This window comes from Mytilus californianus, unplaced genomic scaffold, assembly GCF_021869535.1.
Source record: "Mytilus californianus isolate M0D057914Y unplaced genomic scaffold, xbMytCali1.0.p SCAF_4, whole genome shotgun sequence".
NCBI classification, from domain to species: Eukaryota; Metazoa; Mollusca; class Bivalvia; order Mytilida; family Mytilidae; genus Mytilus; species Mytilus californianus.
Genome location: NW_026262690.1, coordinates 65,511,583 through 65,534,064, shown reverse-complemented (window position 1 = coordinate 65,534,064; position 22,482 = coordinate 65,511,583). Strand labels below are relative to the sequence as shown.

The 22,482-nt window shown below is 32.0% G+C and overlaps 1 protein-coding gene across 1 annotated transcript; it reads right to left on the bottom strand.

Annotated features, from left to right (window-relative positions):
- Positions 1-606: 606 nt before the first annotated feature.
- Positions 607-20,952, bottom strand: LOC127738356 (uncharacterized). The gene is made up of 9 exons (XM_052249562.1): positions 20,725-20,952; positions 15,238-15,323; positions 13,752-13,848; positions 12,258-12,828; positions 10,627-10,876; positions 8,907-8,989; positions 7,746-7,893; positions 7,030-7,132; positions 607-5,674 (listed from the first exon to the last, which is right to left on the bottom strand). The coding sequence occupies exons 1-9, from the start codon at positions 20,863-20,865 to the stop codon at positions 3,584-3,586; spliced, it is 3,570 nt and encodes a 1,189-aa protein (XP_052105522.1). The 5' UTR covers positions 20,866-20,952; the 3' UTR covers positions 607-3,583.
- Between the last annotated feature and the right edge of the window lie 1,530 nt (positions 20,953-22,482).

Sequence of the window (22,482 nt, the reverse complement as noted above, 5' to 3'; positions counted from 1 at the left end):
AAATTCCAAAGGAACATAGAACAGACCTATGATTATCCAGGATTTTCTTGTGGTAAGTGTTGTGGGGTATAATGTTGAGTTCCCAAGTGAATTGTCAATACCTAATTCATTTATCAAGCAGTTTAGGTAATGTGATTTACACACAAAAACGATGTTATTTGGGGCTTTATCTGCGGGGACAACAACATACTTGTCATGGAGGTAGGACAAGTGTTTTGCAATATTTTGGTCTTTAAAGATTCATAAACACATCAACTGTCTCACCTTTGTTATTTTTATAGTTTAATGTAAATGTTGAAATTAAAATGGTAATACTTTAACATGCAGACTTTGCAAAACATTCATTAGGCACTTTATAAATATTATTCTAACGCCTGGTATTTCTTAATCATAAGAAATCCAATGGACAAGGTATAATTTACAGTTGTCACTACACATAGGCAGACATATATATATATATATATATATATATATATATATATATATATATATATAGATATATATGTATCATATTTGATTCAAATTAATGCAAACCGTAATATGACATGCTCAAACCATTTTGGACTTGGTGTTTTGGTTACTCTTTCATAAGTGAAAATAAATATCTGGAGTATGTATTCTTGTTTAATTTACAAATCTGGTTGACATGATTATGCATTGATGTTATTACCCTTATCATACAATGTTATCAAGCAATACTTAATTGTTATATCAGTTTAGAATATAATACAATAAATACCTTCTGTAGGAAAATAGTTCCATCCCCTCACAACTTACAAAATAAATAATTGAAATTACAATAAAAATCCTTAAATTTAGTTATGTATTAATTTTTATAAATATGAACTAGATCTGCCTAATGGCTGTACAATACAAACACATTAAACGCTGATCATGTCACTATTTCTATAGCAAGTTTAAGACTTACTTGCGTGTACATAACCATACAACTCATTTTCATACAAGCCTGATTGGTGATCTTGAAAATGGTCACAAGCAACTTCTCTGCAATGTACTGATAATCAAAATTATAACTAAAACAAGAAACATTAATTTCTATTAGGAATGCTCCTTAAAAAAAATCAATGTGAATCTTTGATGACACTTTTTATTTCCCTACTATTCACTTACCGGTAAGTTTTAAATATAAGTGTCTTCTAAGACCCCCAAATGAATCATTTTCTAGAACAGTCCTGAAGGAACATTTCTTAAATTTCATGAAATGACAAAAAAACAGAAGAAAAACATGCAATGAAAGCAGGTTATTATTTCCAAAAACTGCCCCATTATTTTTTTAAATATACTTTCTACAGATACCAACAACATAGACATATTTTTCATATTAAGATGGAGAAAAAGACAGAAAGAAGAAAGAAAGCAGATCATAATATATAAAATAGCCAAATCATTACTATAATGCATTTTATAGGTTACAACCAGAAGATATATTCTCCATAAAGACATGTCAAGGGCCTGCTTTGGCCTATATTAGAAGTATCATAAAATCATGTAAAATTTTGCATTACAACTGCAGATAGGTATTCCCAATATCTAAACTGTACAATCTGTATTAGATCATGAAAATGTCTTTAATTTAATGTTTAAAAAAATGACAAAATTTTTTATAGTTTTGAGATGTATTTGTGTCTTGGAATTATTTAGCGAATGCAAAATTCAAGAATATTCATATGAGCTATGTATTTCCATAAAAAAACTTTAACCTAGTTTTTCTGTGTTGTCATGGCTCCTCAATTATTCATTTTTATTTTTGTACTATCTCAACTTCAAAATAAAAAAAATTAAAAGTACAAATTTCTGTAAAACATTTGGCCAAATAAAACCCATTAATAATGATATAAAATGGTCTATAAACCACTTTATTCATACAGATATTTACCATAAGATAAGCCTTGTTTGATAGCTTAAAATTTAGAAAATGGACTGAACCATCCCTTTTTTTTCCTCATTAAAAAACTGCTTTACTTTAAAGACCAAGCAGTCACCTAGCATGAAAAAAAAATGAATAAAAGGAGATTGTGGATATTGGTCTATGACAGCCACCCAACAATGTAAAATAAATAAAGACATCTAGAGGTCAATTTACAACCTTCAACCAAAGACAAGTATCTTAGAATACACTATGTCAATCTGTAAATCACAGAGTCTAGAAAAGTCATGAATAAATCCACAGAAACAATCTAAAGAATGCAATCAATACCATATTCATATTAAATGACAAAATATATTATAAAGCAACATTATCTCTGCTGGAGTATACAGATATGATTATCACAGTTCAGTACAAAATTTTATTTCAAAAATAATAAACACATTCATGCAATTTTCTCTGGGATTTCCCAGAAAAAAATGTAGAGCAATCAAAAGCGATTCACCTACATTGTAAAGTTTCATGGCTGATGGTAATTTCTCAATATTAAGGTATTTCATAAGAATAAAAATAAACCGAAGTTGCAGAGATTCACATATCTTGAAAGGAAATCGCAACATTTTATGGATTTCCATATCACACTTGCTATGAACTATTCCATTTAAATGGATTGTTGAGAGTGAAAGGGAGTTCCAAAATCTCCCCACAACCAACATACTTTCTTTGGGTAATTTTGCAAACATCAAATAGTCATACAAGCATGATTGACCCACTACCAAATTCAAAATATATAACTTCCCTTCCTACCCTGCCAGATTCATTTAAACAGAATAGCCAAAACTGAATCAAAACATCCCTTCAATCACCCTGTTTCACAGTAAATCACTGAAATTAATTCACAATTTTTCACTTGAATACCTTGTGTGTAATGAAGAACTGTTGTCATGGGATGATCAAAGGAAAAAAACCAATATGACTATATTCAATGGCATCATATGCATAAAACATTCTTCATCTTCATGATGCTTTATGACTTCACTTAAATTAAGATGGCTTTACAATCGTTAATTATGCTACTTATTAGAAAATAATATATGGGTACATGTAGTATCACGTTGTGCAGACTTTTTAAAGATATAAGGTTTCACTGAATGTATGAATACTTCCAATTATAATTATTTCTTTACCTATGACTGTGAATAAAAAGGGGTATATAAATTAATACCGAATATGAAAAACCTTAAATAAATAGCAACAAATCATTCTTTTCAACTTTCAGAAATTTGCTTATTTAAAGATGTCAAGGATCTGAGTTTCCTGCCTTAACAAAGTATATAGTCTAAGCCCTCAAGCTCTTAACATAATACAGAAATGTTAGTAATAAAAGTATTTATCAGATAACACACGATAATAAAATTTCATCAACAAAAACTTTCCGTTAGCTAGTATTTAAATATGGTATAAAATATACATAAGATTCAAACTATCATCTTGTGATTTACAAAATCATTAAAACAAGTCTTAAAATATATATCAGTCAAACTTGATAAAATTGATATAAAAAAATTCAAATCTGCAATTCAAATCAAACAGTAATTTCAAAAAAAGTTATCATATAATAGCACCATTTGATAACTGAAAGGCATATAAGATAAAACATGATCTATTCTACTATATACTGAGCGCATGCAAAGATCACAGTGGACTCATTTCTTCTTGTAAATGACAAGGTATAGAACTAAAAAGATGTTTATTTGTCCTAGGTGAATGCTTCCTTGGTGAGTTCCTACAAGGTGACCCAGGAGATCTAAGTCTTTTAACTGGTTTAATTGGTGATCTAGTCTTCTTAATCACATGTCGAGGTGTCATTCCAGAAGCAGTTCGTAAAACAACCATCTCAGCTAGAGGTGTGGCAAGTGGCATTTTGATTGTAGGCACCTTAGATGGGTTAGATGGTGTCAAATTTTCACTCTCAATCATTCCATCTTTATGTTCTATCTTCTCATTACCAAGAATTCCTGTACAAATGTCATTGGTCTGGAATGACTCACTAGAATGAGAATCTTTATTTTCTTTATCTGACTCGACTTCAGGTTCAAAAACATCAATGTCCATACTTTCATCCTCTACTACTTTTTCTAACAACATTGAAGATTCATTGAGCCTGCTATGATCAGCTGTATAATAGATACTAGGCTTCCTTTTCAGCTTTGCCCCATTAGGTACTGACACAGAGTTAGAAGGGGCAGCAATATCTTCAGTTGGCTTTAACAACAGAGTGGATATGGGTAACTTGGCTTGCCCTTTCCCAGATTTCTGGGTGACTGTGACCACATCCTTCATTTTAGCTGCTTCTTCATCACTCTTGGCAAATATAGTTGGAATCCTTATAGGTGACACACCCCGTTTTCTTGAAGTTGAATTAGGGAATCGGTATGGGGATGTGTGTCTTTCTGCAACATCCCGATGATCACAATCAAATTGTCTGGCAGTAGAAGCCACTCTGCCCCTCTGCTGTGTCTGCAGCTCCATGATACTTTCATGTTTAGGTATCACTGTCTCTGCCTGTTTAATTTTAGGAGCAGGGGGACCCATCACCATAACATCTTCTGACATTGTTGTTTTAGAAGCAAGATAACCTGCTCTGGATAACAGTTTGTGAGTCTCCATAGATATTTGTAAGTTTGGAGTAATGTTTGGTATTGCCTTTTTAGGTTGCTCACACAAACTCTGAGATCTACTAACAAATGCTCTCAATGGCTTCTTTAAATCTTGTTCTGAATTATGTTTAATTGTGTTCTTCATCCCTTCAATGGCTATTTTCTGACTTGAAGGACTAGTGGTGCCTATTGCATCACCAACTTCTGACACATCAAACATTGATCCCTTTCCACTATCTGTTGACAATGTACGTGCTATTGTTTTCTTTTCCAATTTATTGAAAGTGTCTTCCTGCCCAACTAATAAACTATCTGTGCTAGTACTGTTCTGTATTTTTGGTTTAAGACTGATTGAAACCAACTCATCTGATTTAATTTGGGTGTTGACCTCTTCATTGACTGTGTTTGTCACATGCCTGTTACTATCACAGTTTACAGGTTGTTCAGATGTTTTAGAATCCATATGTTTTTTATCAAGCATGCCTGTAGAATCACATGTTGATTCTATGCGAACTGATCCCTCACATTCATTTTTATCCATCTGTTTACTTTCCTCCTTTTCTAAGCATTCTCCATTAGAACGTATATCTTTAGCATTTTGAATCTGTGGCAAGTCCGGAATAAGTAATGCAACTGGTTCTCCAATTTCTGATTTATCAAGTCCAAAACTTCTCCTCAATTTCTTAACATTTTCTTTTTCCCCATGTAACAGACCAGTTTTAACTGAATTAGGTTGACCCCTTCTTAAACGAATTTTCTGTGCGTCTAGTGACATTGAACGTGACAATGAACTATTGTAAGTTGAATCATTAGCATACATAATTGCTGTATCTGACAAACAGTGTCTGGGTTCGTCTCTCCGAATATGTGATGCATCATTTTGAGACATTTCAAGATCTTCATCTATAATAAAACCATCATTAAGTGAGTTACGATCATCACAGACAGACATAATAGATTGTTCTGTAGGTGGAAGTGAAGAGTTTGATTGATTTAGAATAACAGGTAAAGGTGATCCTTGTTCGTTAGGATCATCAGATTCTTCAGATGATGGTGGCGTACATTTTGGACTGGCTAAACGAAGTCCGACCTGATCTTGTTCAGATTGGGGGAACTCAGACTCAACCTGGAAAGAAAAAAAAATACAATTTAATAACATAAGACATATCAGTATAAAGGTTATGAATTTTAAAATAATGAGGAATTATAAGAATATAACTATGTACTACTTTGATCAACATACATGCCTTTAATCCTTTTCTTTAATGTTTTATCGAGTTGAACAGTAAGGGCTGTTCTATAAAAACATATAAGCAGCCATCATAATCAGTGCATGCCATTTATGTTTCTGGAATAACATTCATGTACCATTACATTTTAAGGTTCATCATAACCTTTTGGCTAATATGGTCGTATTTACACCACAAATTTTACTCTGAGTACTGACAAACCTGTGCACCTGGAAAAGTTTAAGGCATGGCAGGAACTAGATGCATTTTATGTATAAGAAAATGATAAACTTTTCTGGATTTTGAGACTCCTTTTTTTCTTCATTCCAACAAAAGGTGCCAAAAAAATAAGTTTTGAAAAATGTTAAGAGATGTTCCCCTATGTAAAGAATTGTAGTGAATTGTATTGATTAACTAAGAAATAGATAGACAACAGATATATGCACAACAATAGTTGATTTAAACCTTGTAAATATGAGGACCATATCAAATGAAACTCAAGGTGTTTGTTTATTTTATCACCTTCTGCAGGCTTAAAAAATAGTAATCGCAAATTCCAGGTAAGTGTTTAATTTTCTAAAACATGAAATGCATTCAAATTTTATGTACCTAGTTCCTGCCATGCCTTAAAACTTTTCCAGGTGCACAGGTTTGTCTGTACTTAAAGAGTAAATTTAGTGCCCATATTTGTTCATAAGGGTTCATGAGTTATTGAACGAAAACAACAAGTGCAATTTTACCACTATATTAAGGACCACAACTCTTGAACAGTAGAAGTGAAAATCGTCAATATTGAACTTAACCTCCATTTTGTCATCAGTAACAAAATATAAAAATTTGAAAACAATCGGAAGGTGTGTTGATAAGTTATTGAACGGAAATAACATAAAGTGCCATTTTCTAATATATCAAGGACCACAACTCCTGACCGGTAAGAGGGAAAATCATCATCATCAAACTTGACCTCCATTTTGTCATAAATATCATCATATTACAATCTGAAAATTATTTGTTGAACAGTTCATAAGTTATTGCATGGAAACTGTTCACAGCCACCCGTCATACTTCGCCAATTTAATAACAGTTTTTTTCCCCCTTTAGAATACCCAGTAAAAAACTCTGACATATTAAAATTTCAAAAGAATTACCATATAATTTTTATAATTTGAATATGAGATATAAAGCTTAATTTCATCCTAATAGAAGTAGAAATAAGCCATAGTCAATAGTTTCAACATGTTGAACACAATACCTTGTCTCCTTTGCCTCCACTAAGTCTCCTAAATATACCTTTACCAGCAGGCTTTCCTTTCTTTAAAGCATTTTGAGCAGATATATTAGAACCAGAAGCATTCCTACAATGTATATTATATAAATATAGAGTTAATGTTGTTAGTAGCCTCACCATGTTGCTTAGTAAACCAATCAGTATCTGATTATACATATATAAGTGTAAATATTGGTAAACACAATAAGCATGAGAGTATGAAGTACATTTTTTAATTTGATAGTAAATAAAAAATATCCAATATCATGAAATTGGACAGAGCCTGAAAAATGCTATACCAAGAATAATTGCCCTTCTATTGTAAGCAGGGCATACAAAATCTCTATAAATACCTCTTTAAATCACACCACCAAAGATTGAATTATTAGTAGCAAATTCTCCTTTCACTATTCTCACATGACCCAAGAAAATCTACCCTAGAGTTTTACATATTTAATATTTTATGTTTGTTACAAAAGTTTTTTTAAAGCAAAATAAGCAATAAGTAAGGAGTGGAAGTGAAATGAAATATATTAGTTATAACAGAGTTCAACCAAACTCCTTTTAAATTAATGGTTGTTATAAGAAGTGACTTCCAGAGTTCATGCATATGTATAGTCATAGAGCACAAATGACTGCAATACTCTACTTGTATCTTTCTTTTTCTACCTATACCAATGAGAACAGGGATTAATTCTTACTTCTTATTCTTTCTCATACTGCCTGGACTAAACAAATTTAATCTCTTTCTTGATCCCTTTCCATTTGTTGAAGGTGTGGCACTGAAAGCTACTTGGGCCCTGTTGCTAAAGGCAATACTAGGAGTATCAAGGCTTCCCTTTTTTATATCTGAAAATAAAATTTAAGTTATACTACATACTCTGCCCTTGTAATTGTGTATTCTACAAAATTATTTAGTTGAAAATTAATTTACCATGCAAGGTCTATAACTGTTTCCAAATCAAACTACTGTAACACAGAAGTAAAGTTTCAAGTTCTGCTTAAATGTTCAATGAATTTAAAAGCACCTCTCTCTTATGAACTCTTGAGGTTTAAAGAGTGTTTCTTAGGTTAATCACAATAAGATTATGATGTTGCAGCCAAATGTCCCAGTTTAATTGAGGTCTGGAGCTAGCATGTCAGTAACTGCTAGTAGTCCTTTGTTAATTTATGTTGATCAGTGTGAATTTTGATTAGTTTTTTCTGTTACCTATTCTAACATCAGACTCAGAATTCTTTTAAACTGAGTTTTACTGTGCTTATTGCTGTGTGTTTGTTTATTCTACATTGGCTAGAGGTATAGGGGAGGGTTGAGATCTCACAAAACATGTTTAACACCGCCACATTTTTGTGCCTGTCCAAAGTCAGGAACCTCTAGCCTTTGTTTATAGTCTTGTATGTTTTTTTTTAAATTTTGGTTCATTTATATGTTTTGGAGTTTAGTGTGACGTCCATTTTCTCTGAACCAGTATACATGTTTTATTTAGGGGCCAGCTAAAGCCCGCCTCGGGGTTCAGGATTTTCTCGCTGTTTTGAGGACCCATGGGTGGCCTTGAGCTGTTTTCTGATCTTTGGTCGAGTTGTCTCTTTGACACATTCCCATTCCATTCTCGATTTTACAGAACTTGGAGACCATAACTATAAACCTAATCAGTAGTGATTTAGGGTGGACAATAAAGAGACCACATGATTTTTAACCACAGTTTATGAGGACACTCTACAATAATACTTAATGTTCATACCCTTGTTGTCCAGGTTTCAGAAAAATAAACTTATAGATACATGTAAATATGTATATTTTTATACTGCAACTTTTTTAATTCTTACTTTTATTAAAAACAAATAATAGCTCTATTGCTTACCCATATTTCTGAGTGCTGTGGCAGGTGTAAATGGTGTATTTCGTAAAGCTGAGCCTTGCGGTAAATTCTGTAAAATGGCTTTTCTACAAATATTCAACAAATGATTTTAGGTTGTACATAGAACAAAACATGTCTTCTTCAACAAGAAAAATTGTTTTGAATTTTGTTGATACTTAAATCCTACAGTGAGTATTTACCTTATAAATAGGTCAACATTTTACATTAGAAATGTTTATTTTTACAAGTCATTCTTGGATACAACATCTGCATTTAAGAGTCTTTAAAACACAGAGCTGTTGATGCAATGCAGTTTGGAAAAAATCAGCAAGTAGAAGTTCATAACATGAAAAAGCATTGTTTATTCAAGAGATAATCTATGTGTAGATGTGTGTTCCTTGTCTTCAAGCACTTGTTTGCTGAAACCCACTTTAATTTGGGGAAAAGAGTTTGTTGGTAATAATCTAGATGAAATATTCGTGGTCTTTATTGTTGTTCTCCCAGGGCATCTGTTAGATAACCAAATGCAATCTTAGGATAACTATTACTGTAACCAGCTGTGTATAGTCCATACCGGTTCATTGTTCCTTTTGTCACAGAAATTCAGGAAAATACATTTTGTCACTTGTTAAAAGCGTTTAGTTAAACTCCAGTAATTTCAAATCTGGTGTGATAGTTTGAGGTATTTTCATAGAAAAATCAGTTTTTCATCATCATTTAGAAGTTGAAAATGCTTGTAACTGATTCTAGAACACTTCAAGTGCGTTTATATTAGCCAAAATAAAAAAAAAAAAAAATGGTAAAGTTGTGTTTGTCATTAACCAGAATTAGGAAAAAGAATGTTTAAATCGGAAACATATATGGTGAGAGTGTGCGGAAAATCTGTACTTTATAGATATTACAAAAGAATATGACTTTGAAAGTAAAACAGTGTCATCCTTTAGTAAAAGACTGTTAATTATATTCATCACATTAATGTTTGAAGGACCCAAAAAACTAGGACAATACAAGACCAAATTCTGTAACTTAAGACTCACACTTAATTAACCAATGGAGTTCCAGTAGCATAGAGAAAAAAAAACTTGTCAAAGTAACCTATCCTATAAATTTGTACACAAAAGACTCATAAATGAAACTGCATCAAAAAAAGTTAAAAGGTATTAAGAATGAATCTTGACCTATATAAGGTGGAAGCAAGATATAGTACTGAAATATGCTACTGCAGTCTATCAATGTAAAGTTGAATATAACAGACATAATATGACACACTCCAAGCAGACAACATATTCAAACAAAGCACTTTTGCACAGATGTATTTTAGTGTATACTGGACTGAAGTAGGAGTAATTTGAATCTACCAACGCCAAATTTGATGGGCTTTGCAATCATTAGCTTCCTTATGTTTTACAATAAATTGAATCGGAGTGTCTAATTAATGTAGGGTTGGACATTTTTGTAAAGGGTCTATTTTTTTTAGGAAATGAAATCAATACCCATTGAAAAGTAATAATTGCCAAATAACTATTTTCTACTGCTTTCACTGTGATTTAGTTTAATACAGATGAGGCTCTTGGAGAATACATGGTAGATGTGAACAGTTTGTTATTGTCAATTTTTCATAACTGGTAAAATTTTGACAGTTTTACGTCTGAATTATTATATGCCCCTTAAAAAAAAGAATCTGTTCAAACACACCTTAGATGTAACATATTCAAGTTCTTACTTTTTAGATGTAGAGAAAGCCACTACATCCCCAGATGCTTTACGTTTCCTCATCACAACTGGTGTAGCTGCTGAAAGATCTACAGGTTGTTGTGGATCCTCATGGACCGCTGTGCTCTTGTTACATTTAGTACTGACATGGCTATAATCACTGATGTTGCTGGCCTGACTTAAGTTACTGACATTGTTAGTTTTACCATCAGTGCTCCGTCTCCACTTAGTTATACTTTGGGCTATGGTACTAACTATACCTGTATTTTCAAAACAAAAACATATGACTTTAATTATTTATCATGTTTATAGAGCACAATATAAAAATAAAATATGATCTTTTACTTAATATTTCTTTTTTTTTCTTTTGCAGAAAAGCATTAGAAATTTGGATGGCTGTTTTTAACCAACCCAAATGAAAAATCAAAGAGGACTTGTTTCTTATTGTATTTAAAATCTCATTAGCTTGTGAACTTTTTAATTTGTGAGGTGTTTTTAAATTAAAAGCAAGAATTTTTTCATGGACTTTTCTTAAAAATGATGAAAGCAAAAATTCCTCTGATTATAGGAAAGGTAGACTCTCATGCAACCTGGCATAAGAAGCTATGATTTTAGCAAGAAGTTGCATGTGTTGTCGTGCTAAGCATACCCAAACTCATAATTCAAAGTATCAGGTAACATGAAGTATATGTGTCTACCATCAAAAAAGAACTCACATTTTACAACTTATATCATGTATATATAGTCATTTTATTTCAGTTATCACCTATTTAAGTGATTTTGGTGTTTCCTTTGATCTTCAAATGCTTATTTCATTGATTTTCCATATTTTGACAAACTTTTCTATAATTTTCCTACATAGAACTAATTATCCCTTTCTTTTGTATATCAATTTCACCAGTGCGCTTGGACAGTAAGTTAGTGCGCTAAAGCTTTTAAAAGTACTCTTGGGAATTTTTCTATAATCAAATATTCATTAACTACTCTTACTATCAGACAAAGGTCAACAATATTAGGTAACCTGATTGGTTTTCTTTAGAGTTATAATGATCTACTTCAAGGTTATGTCCTGATCTACAAATTATTCCAGTTTTTGCATATTTTAAATAAACTGTAAAAACTGACAGGCTAATCAAGCAAAAGACAATTTCTGCATGTACATAGTTGTTTTTTCAATGGAATTCTTGTCTTTTTACCAATAAAAAAGGCAAGCTTGTGGGAAAGATATCAAGAAAATGTTATAAACACTTGTTGAAGTGATTTCATTTTAACTTCTCAAATTACTTGTTTTAGTGATTTTAAAAAGTCTGTGTCTATTTTTGTGAAAATTTTTAATATTTCACAGCCAAAATCACTTGTTTAAGTAGTACCCCTGAGTGATAATGGATCTTTAGAGATATTAAGGAACTATTTACGTAGAAACTAAAAAAAAAGGAAAAGAAAAGGTAAAGAAATTGGATTTAAAATATACAGTTATCACCAAGTCATTGCATTTGTCAGGTTTCATATCCATTCTCCAGAACTATATCCACATGCATGTGGGAACAAAGTCTTAACGTTGTACTTTCAATTTCATGCATTCCATGCCAAAAAATAATTCCCAACCTTTTTTGCATCGAGAAAATGTTTTATTTCCCTTGCCTGTAAAAGATCCACTTCTTTTTCTTTTCTTCTCTTTCTTTTTACAATCTCTTGATTCCTCTAAAGCTTCAGAGCTAGCATCTAACTCATCATCTGTTCCAAATACTTCAGTCATAAGCAAGGTACGTTCATATAAACTGTCTGATATAAAACCAATCTCTTCAGCATTACGAATTAGCACTTCAACAACAGAGGTCTGAAACTGCAGAAGTTTCTCTTCCACAGAGTTCATCTTTTCACTTTTACTATTCAAATAGAGAAAGTTCGGAGCTAACACAACAGATAAGTTTGTAGCATCCATCTTATTTTTGTCAGAGTGTTCTGAAATAAGTTTGAGCAAGCTCATCATATATCGTATTGTACTTATGTGTTCTCCAGGAAGTAAAAGACATAGCAATAACAAAGCCCTGTAAGAATCATCCTTGTTGGGTAGCTGTATACATCGTATGAAAGCATCATGATAGGTGCTAGTAAATAGTGGTTCTGGTAAGCTTTTGAAGAACTGCTTTATAAGGACTGTGACATCTACAATATTAGCACTACCCAAATCTTCTCCCTTTTCTATCTTTTCCTATTGAATGTAACAAAAAATTAATTATTATGTCTGCTATACTGGCCGGGCCCATATGTCATGTATGTATATGTACTTGTACTATCTACAAAAGGTTTAAAAAAGTTAAATGCTCTTTCAGGTTAGCAGTTCCATTTAATATCACTTTTTGACAGTTAAATTTACAGATCTGTACCTTTTTATTGCATGGTCATGTAAAAGTATAATCACACAATTATTTATATTTTTGTCCAAGACAAGATTCAAACTTTCATTTCATAATCAGTATAAAACACACCATATTAACTACCATCTTCCCTAGACAAGGGTTACGTTCCTGCCCTCTTCACCCTTGCCAGATTAAGACAAAATTTGTGAAGACAGTAGTGTATCATTTAGTGAAAGATAGAAGTCACTCCCAATTTGACTACACTGCATCTTTTTGACCAATGAGAGGACTTGTACTATTTTACATTGAGGTGTAAATTATGACTGTGTTCAGTGATTACAAATTTTAAATTTGTAAAGCACAAACTGTGTATATACATTGATGTTCCATTATTAGCATGAGGTACATACCCAAGAACTGCAATCAGATGATTTTAAAGAACTTTAAAAGTGTTACTAACTATTGTCAATGTTTGGGGGGTAAAGGCTTGTGGCACAATCTGAAGTCGCAATTATTTATTTACATTTTCTACATTTACATGTGTTCCTCTTAATGGAGCTTTTTGATTAAACGTAGCCAGTTACAACTGCAACAAATGGAAATCAACACCTTATGGATCGGAAACTCTGACTTAATTCCCCAAGGGTGAATAGGAAGGTGTGGGATCGTAACCATTGGCTAGTGCAGATGATTAACTACATGTAAAAACAGAAACAATTTTCTTCTGAATAATTATGTTATTGAATCATTATTTAAAAAAATAAGTTATACACACTTTCAATTCCTTTATCCTGCTAACAGCTCCAGACTTTCTAAATAAACCCTCTTGGTCAATATTCTTTTTAATTATATCTGCAGCATCTACCAAAAATCTAAAAATAAAATGAAATCTGCAACTTTCAATCATTAACACTACAGATCTATATTATTGTTATGCTGATGTTGAAAAATACTTTTAAGGCCTTTGTAGTGTTTTCAAAGTATGTTCAAAGTGAATGCATTAAAAAGAAACTAATAGAAATTTTGTGGAAACAATGTATACAAACTTTTGAAGTTTTATTCCTCAAACAAACCCAATGAAAAATGGATTTCATTTTATCTAATGTGAAAGTATGTTTTTTTTAATTATAGACTATGAAGTGTATATGAAATTATCTAACTTTCATTGGTGTTTGAATTGAAGGTCCCTAAAATAAATCACAATGTACATTAGTTGTATACCAGTAAGAAAAATCCATCATAAAATGAGTTGATATACCTGTTAACATATTTTGAAGTAGATATATCATGTTTATACTAGACCTTCATATAGATAAGAAGATGTGGTATGAGTGCCAATGAGACAACTCTCCACCCAAGTCACAATGTCTGAATGTGTAAAAATTAAACAATTATAGGTCAAAGTACGGCCGTCAACACGGAGCCTTGGCTCACACCGCACAGCAAGCTATAAAGGACCCCAAAAAGACTAGTGTAAAACAATTCAACGGTCTAATCTATATAAAAAACGAGAAACAAGAAACACTTATGAACCACACCAACCACTGAACAACAGGCTCCCGACTTAGACATGTGCATAAAAATGCAGCGGGTTTAAAAGTTTTAACAGGCGCCAACCTTCACTCTAACAGTGGTGTAACATTACAACATAAAAAGACACACAATAAAATATCAATTGAAATGGCTTAACTCGATCAAAAAGACAATACACAAAAACAAGTAAATATACACTGAACGAATAAGTTTGATCTATGACACAATATAAATAAAAAAGATGTTTCAATGTCAAAAAGACAACTTTAACCTAGGACAAAATGGTGTTAAATAAAGTAACGTACACAGGTAAATATAAATATAATAATTTTGTTGATAGTACAGAAACATTTTTTACAAAATAAATTTATTCATAGTACAGAAGTGAAAATTTTTTTGTCATAACATGTCTGCTATCTTAATATTTTCATTTTGTAATAAACAAAAAGATTGTATTCAAAAATTGTCATAGGTCTATTTTGCAGAGAATCTTTATTTACAAACTTAACTGTTTGCATGGAAGGGCTTCACATATTGCATCTTGGAAAACTTATAAATTTTACTTCCAAGTACAATGTACTTGTGTTGTCTTTAAAGGAAACATGACGATTCTATGTTGACAGATCATAAATGTCACAATGGATGATGTTAGTGTTTATTTTAAAAAATAAAATGAATCCTTACTAATACATGTCATACCCACAGGTTACAAGAGGTTTTTCACTTACCTTGGCACATATCCACAGTTAGGTATGTGGACACATGCAACCTGTGCAAGTAAATTTTCAAATACTCCATTATTTTCAGCATTTTCCTGCAAAAAGATAGATTGACATTTCATTTGCTGCTTATATTTAGTCTTATAACAAAAACTTATTTCTTACATTATCACTATTATCATGATTATATAATTAAACATTTAACTTTTTGTTAAAGTAAGAACATGTACTCTTCCCGTCTTATAGGTTTATAAGATACCAGTATCTTTTAGCCTGGGTCATTTGCATGTCATAGAAATCAAGTTTATTTACAACACATGTACGTTGCAGAGCTGACATTTTGGTATAAGAGAGACATAATAATAATTTCATTTGTCAATAAGAAATTTAGTAGGTCAAGTTTACACCACGGTTTAATGAATAATAGTTACAAATGTACCATGAAGAGGAACACTGAGGGGGATATAAAATTTGTTTAGAGTTAAAGGAAAATATTCAATGAATAGATTCATTTAAGGTAGGGATTTTTTGCATTAAGTTTAAGGCAGGGCTTCCAAAATTTCCTGACGACAGCCGGACATTTTTCAAAGAAATATTTTTGACGGTCAATGATCAGCTGGATACTTAAATGTAACTGAGAGGATGCATAAATTTATATATGTGTCCAAATAATTAGTAGTGTTATATGCAATAAAATTATTTATAACTGTTTTGTTTTCTTCATTCTAAAAATAAATAAAATATTATCCTCGGTATTGTGTCATTTTTCTGTGTATCGTAATACAGTAACCATCATTGCATCAATCAGCTTCAGTACCTGACTGTTCTCATGTTTTTGTTTCTGTTTATATAATCTATCTTCTCTCTGTGAGTACTTAACACTTTGTAAATTAAGGCCATCTTATTTGAAACTGTTGATGTTGGCTTTAATTGCAGTACAACTTGATCATCAATACACGTGATACTTTTCTTTTTGTGTATTGATTACCTGACCACGTGACTTTTACAACTGATGCGGTATTTATAGATAACATTGAGGAGGCCCGATGAAGGATATTGTTTTAAACCGTGTAAAATCTACTGAACAGTGATAACATTTTTCTTTGTACAATTTCCCAACCTGATTTAGAAAATAAGGAATAAATAAAAACATACTCAGTTGATAAATAATTTAATGAATAACAACATGATATTTTATGTAAGCATATAACGACAATAAAATGTCAGAAGAGCACAATGCTGACAAACACACGCAATAAATATTACAATGAGCACATTGAAAAGAAGCACAGATCACAGCACAAGATTAGAGTTCATTTAGTCTAATTAAAGATTTTACATTCATGAGCTTGCTAAATGCATTGTTCTGATAAACATGGCGGTTACGAACGGATTGCCATTTGCGGATAGCAGGAACAGGGTCAAAGTCTTTAACATCTACACCTACTAAGCTTATCCTCATAAGTTGATCTAAAGCGTCAATACCTAGACTACACCTTAGTCGATCATAATTCCCACGGCGGGACTTAACTTTACGTCGGACATCACCTCTTTCTCTATAACATCGGAAATTGTCTGAATAAATTCGGAGCAGGCATTGTTCTCTTGATATAATTTAGAAGTGATCACGGCACCATTTAACTTAGTTAAATCATTTATTGACTGAAATTTGTCCATTGGTTTTTCCTATATATTTTAGTAAATTTTCCCCTTGAGAGTACCCCAGTATTTAACACGATGTACAGTATTAAATAAAATAATATATATCATACTTATTCATTTATAAATATCCTTATTTGAAGAATAACTTTTAAATATCAGGATACTTTTAAAACTGAATGCTCATTTAAAATAATATCTATAAAGCGTAATTAAATAGGATGTTGTTCCATACACGCTTACATGTTTGACCTCGTTTACCGGATTACCTTTATGTACATTGTTATGCATCATTAATTCTATTGATAAAGATAAGCTAAGGACACCTCATCAAAGGTAACAAAACTGTAATCAGTGAATGATTTATGGCTTCAATATAACTTATTGAAGGGATAATTGTTTGACAGCTTGTTGTTATTTAAATAAAAGAAAACGTGTTTTTTCTACTTTTTATTGATGTACACAAGCTAAAGACCAAGCCGTACATTTATGTACCCAGAGGATTAGACTAACTGAGACACTTCAAAGTATCTGAAATATGCTGCTTCTGTTTTATTAAACCCAATTATGACCGAAATATCTTTGTGAAATAGATTGCCACAATTATAAACTAAAATGCCCAAACGGACATGCCCAAAGCCCCAAACGGACATTTTTATCGATCGATAGTTGGTAAAAATTGAAATGACCGTTTCATGAAAATGCCTTGAATAACAAAATGTGGCACACCAATTCTATTTGACCGTTTGAGGCTGAGAGCAGCCGGTCTTTTTATGAAAGTTTCGGTCAAGTCCGGAATATATGACCGTTTTGGAAGCCCTGGTTTAAGGTAACAAAAATTGTCCTAAGAGGAGACGGTCCTGACATTTGTTAGTCACCTATTACATATGGATAGTCAACCTTCCCATGGATAGAAACAAGTGCTTGCGGTTTGGCCCCAGTAATAAACCTCCACCAGGACTTTGGAATTCCCATTTCCCGTTTCCCGGGGAAAGTAAAAAAATCGTCAGGTAAACGAAAATGCAGGTACATGTACCTGTTTCCAGCCGGGTAAGTAAATTGTCTTTACGTGGTACTTTCCGGTGCGTCTTATTCTTGTTTGACCAAGTCGATTATTGGACAAAATCCAGTTTATAAACTGGTTCACTAAAGTAATCACTTGTTTCCTAGCGTTTACAGCGGTAGTTACATGTAGTTATTATCAGTAAACAGTAATGGAGGTCATGAAGCCATGAGTTTGCAAAAATATTTTATCTCCAACGATTCACAAAAGAAACGGAAATTATTAGACTTAAACAGTAATGTAATCAAACCTGATGAAATTGATAAAAAGGACAGAGACAGTCGGTATGACCATGAAAAATGGGTTCGTCAGTTTAAGGGGAAATGGTTGGGCGAATTTAATTGTTCATATATCAAGCTTTTTTTCAGACTTTAAAAAAAAATAAGAACGGGAAAGTGAAAACTGATGCGGGAAAGTAGAATTGTAAGATCACTTTCCCATGGGTAAGTGCATTTTCAAAAAAATTCCGAAGCCCTGTTCCACATTGTGAGGGTTGAATTTTATACATTTCGGTTTTACAGATTAAGAAAATATTGAACTCGGACAGACACAATTTAAAAACATAGCAAAAGGAGGAACATACAGAGCATACATACATCAAACATTATGCAGGTGTAGCGGGATTGTTTTTTTCAGTCTATTTATTCTGATAAATTTGCAGGTAAACTTAATGTTGGCAAACTTTTAAAAATAACTTCATTTATCATGTTTATATAGACCGTGTTCATGTTAGAATGAGAAACGTTTGTCACTTACCATTTATTTTAACTTTGTCGTACATATTTTTGGATGTTATAAAATTGAATTATTAAGTTGACAGTTCCGATTTTTCACTTTGAAGTTCTAAAATGTTTTTATGTCATCCATATTGGCACATATTCCAAATGATGTCTGTTACCACGATTTTCATTATCTAGTTTCGGGTCAAATAAATACAACTTGACTTATTAATTTCATTGGTCAACGGTGGTATAAAAGCGGCTGATTCGAAGTAAAATTGGTCTCTTGGCCAATGACTTCAGTAAGGACTACTTCTCTCTCCTCTCTTAATATAGATCTGAGTTTTTGTCAACCTTTAGAACTGTTGATTAAATATTGTCCGTCATACAAGTAGTCTAAGATGAGCCTAAATAATGATTTAAATTAAAAATGTAGGATTTTATATTAGAAAACTTCAGCCTGTCGCTTTTGTATTCACCGCAGTGTGTTCTTTTAATTTTACTATCAAATTGAATAACTTTTACGTAAATCTATTAATGAGTCATATTCGACCACGTGTTCGCGGTGCACTTGACTTTTCCATTAAGGTGGTGTTCCGATATTCCAACACTAATATTTAGGCCATGCAAAAATGATTGTTCGTTTCCCCTAACACAGCCGGGTCTGTATTTACCCTCCAGGTTAAATCTTTTTTTTGCAGATGAAAAAAGAAGGGTTTCTTTTGACTATCTTTCGATGATGCTTTTCAAAATTGTCTGATAATCTCTTAAGTGTTTCAACATTGCTTAATTATCATATCTTTAGTTTCAATTAGCTTATACCACAATATAGAATGTAAAACAAAAATTTATTGTCAGATTAACAACAACATTCTCTGTATAGCGAAACTGATTGTTCACCAAAAAATAAAATAAAATTAAAAATGGTTCCTGCCTGACGGGCTTCAAAAATTTTCACGTTAGGGTAAACCAACATTCATTTTTCCATGGCCTTAGACAGCTACATTCCTTATTTGTTTAAATTCAATATATACATATAGAAATAAATAAGTTTATTTTTACATACTTTGATCTGTTTGGGGCTCTATTTTTGTTTACAAAATACTGATACATTGAAGTTGGGTTACATTTATTGAAAACTTTTCAGTTTCTTTTGTCTTTTTGATATATATTATTGATTTTGGATCTCGTTTACACTTGTTGATTGTTATATGTTGATTTATGTTATTAGTATATAAAGTATCTGAACTCAAATAAATCTGAGTCTTCTCTGCCATAACACAGTCTCCCAGAGGATCGAATTTGAAACCTGAATTGCTAGTACAAAACATTGTGGTATATATTCATCGTCGAAATTCAGTAAAGGCATCCATCATCTATCGTATTTGGGTTAAAGGATTAGAATATTTACGCTTACACTGGTTGAGGTCAAAGTTCATTGGTGTTTTGTCAGCAATTTACGGTACCTAAATATACACGAGGGGAACGGTGACGCAAAGACACCCGACCCTCCTGTTACACATGCATCACCAGAATAGTTTGTGAAAATGAAGGTATAATGGGTTGTTAACACATCAGAAATGTGAATTAAACAAAATTTGCAATTTATAAAAATAAATAAAGCTTCATTCTCAGTTGAAACATTGCACAATATTTCTTGTTGACTGGCCATAAAACAGCAGGACAACCTGACAATTAAATTGCAAAGTTTTAAATTGTCTGACTCAAGCCGTCAAGTACCAGACGTCAGACGATAACTAAAATTATTTTGAGCCCTGAAATTTATTAAATGCAATAAATAGTGAGGCAGAGGATTATTTTTTTTTCTTTCCTGGTGTTGAATATAATCAATTTTAAGTTCTAACCAGGCCAGGATATAAATTTCCTAAATTCTACTCGTTCCTCCACATCCAAGAAAATCAAAAGGTTGTATAAATCGGACTTTTCACTAGGCTTTTACATGTGTTATTATTCAGCCGAAATTATGCTGATTTAATTAAAGATGTATTACAGAATGATGAATTTAAGCGCATTTTTTACATATAAAATAGCAACCTGTTGAGCGTGTTGTTTTGTGTATTGGGACTGCTTTTTCAACTTTTTCCCCTTTGGAAGTTTTATGCCGAGCTCTCGTAAATCCTGTTTTATTAATGCTCTTAAATTGTCAATGTTCTCTATGCAGTTAATATGCCTCATGGTTTAGATTCATTTGTAAACCAATCATCAGATAAGGGAATACACAGTTAATAAACAGAGCTACATTGTCATTAATCCAGGTCGGCCATTTTTCTCTTTGAATCTGGTTCCCTTTAATCTCATTGGTCAATAATAAATTATTGCATTATCCCCCTTTTTGCGTATTCCGTATTCAAGAAAGGTAACTCAGAGCCCATGTTAGCTTTAGGTTATTTGCAATGATGAGAGGCGAGCTCCAGGTTGATGAAGCTGCATAATGGAATGGTCAAAGAGTTGATAAGAATTTAATATATAAGGAACAAACTGAAAATTTTATTGACCCACGCATAGATTGTATAATTTTAAATTTGGGCTGGAGAACTATTGACTAAAATGGTTGTATTAACACCTCAAAATTATTCTAAGTGTAGGTAAATCTGTGCATTTAGGAAAGTACCAATGTCTGGCAGTACCTAGAGTAGAGACATAAAATATCAAAGTATTTGTGTCTCTAAAAGCCTAAAACTTTCCTGTATTTTGATGTGGATATTTTTAAGACATCACTACTAGTCCAAATAATTATGACATCTTGAAAGGCTATTTTAATTTTTTGCTGTGACCCCTTTCTGGACTATAATATGGCATACATGACAACTCGTAACAAAAGACAAGTCGAACCAAGTGAACTTTGGCCAATTTTAAGACAACTTGGACCACTTTTAAAGACAACTTTTACCACTTTTGAAGACAACACTGACAACTTTAAAAGACAACAACTCAAACCAGTTTGAATGGCAACTCGGACCATTTATATTGGCAATGTCAATGCAGGTAGTTTGAAAGACTACTGGGACCACTTATTATATTTTCACAGCAGTTTTCTAGCTAGAAAAGCAAAGATATGTGTTATTCATTTATTTATTGACTGTATCTATTTATGTGACTGTGTTTTCTAATAAATGTTAGAAATGTTATTTAGCAACTGGACTAGATTCGTAAAAATCATCATCAGAGGTATTTAAAAAAAAAAAATAATTTTAGTTTTTGTTATTTATATTTCAAACACATGATACAATCAGTTAACTCATTGATTGGCAATCAAAAACACACATAAACTTAATTAGTTATTTCAATTTAATTATGAGATGATCAGCCTAATTGATAATTAACACATGTAGTAACAGTAATGTTGTAAAAACAAACAAGCTAATTAAAATGCATCAATGGAACTCAAATCAAAGGAGGTGTCATCATTTTAAGTATGATGAAACCGTTGAAATATATATTCCCAAACCTAATCAAAGGCTATTTTTGGTCATTCTAATGTTCAACTAAGCCAGCAAGTTAAAATGGTCATTGAGGAGAAATGAGAAGGTACCAGAAAAAGAAGACATGTTTAATCTAAGCTATGGTACAGAAATTCTGGGAAAAGTTTTGAGTAACAGAAAGCATGTTTATGACTTTGAATTTAAGAAAGTATCCAACGAAAATGTTATAATAAAATCTTGAATAAAATAAACATCAAGAAGGCTACAGGAGCTGATGGTATTCCAGCAAAAATAGTAAAAAATTGTAAATCTTATATTGCACCACAGCTGACAACTCTTGTAAATTTGTCAATTGAAAATAACTGTTTCC

Bases quoted from the DNA above. Each gene is read 5' to 3' on its own strand.
- LOC127738356 (XM_052249562.1), bottom strand. From the start codon at position 20,865: ATGAGGCATATTAACTGCATAGAGAACATTGACAATTTAAGAGCATTA. The intron at 15,324-20,724 runs GTTGCTATTTTA...ATCTTTTTGCAG, and splicing joins CAAAACAACACGCTCAACAG to GAAAATGCTGAAAATAATGG. The intron at 5,675-7,029 runs GTATTGTGTTCA...TTTTCTTTCCAG, and splicing joins GTGGAGGCAAAGGAGACAAG to GTTGAGTCTGAGTTCCCCCA.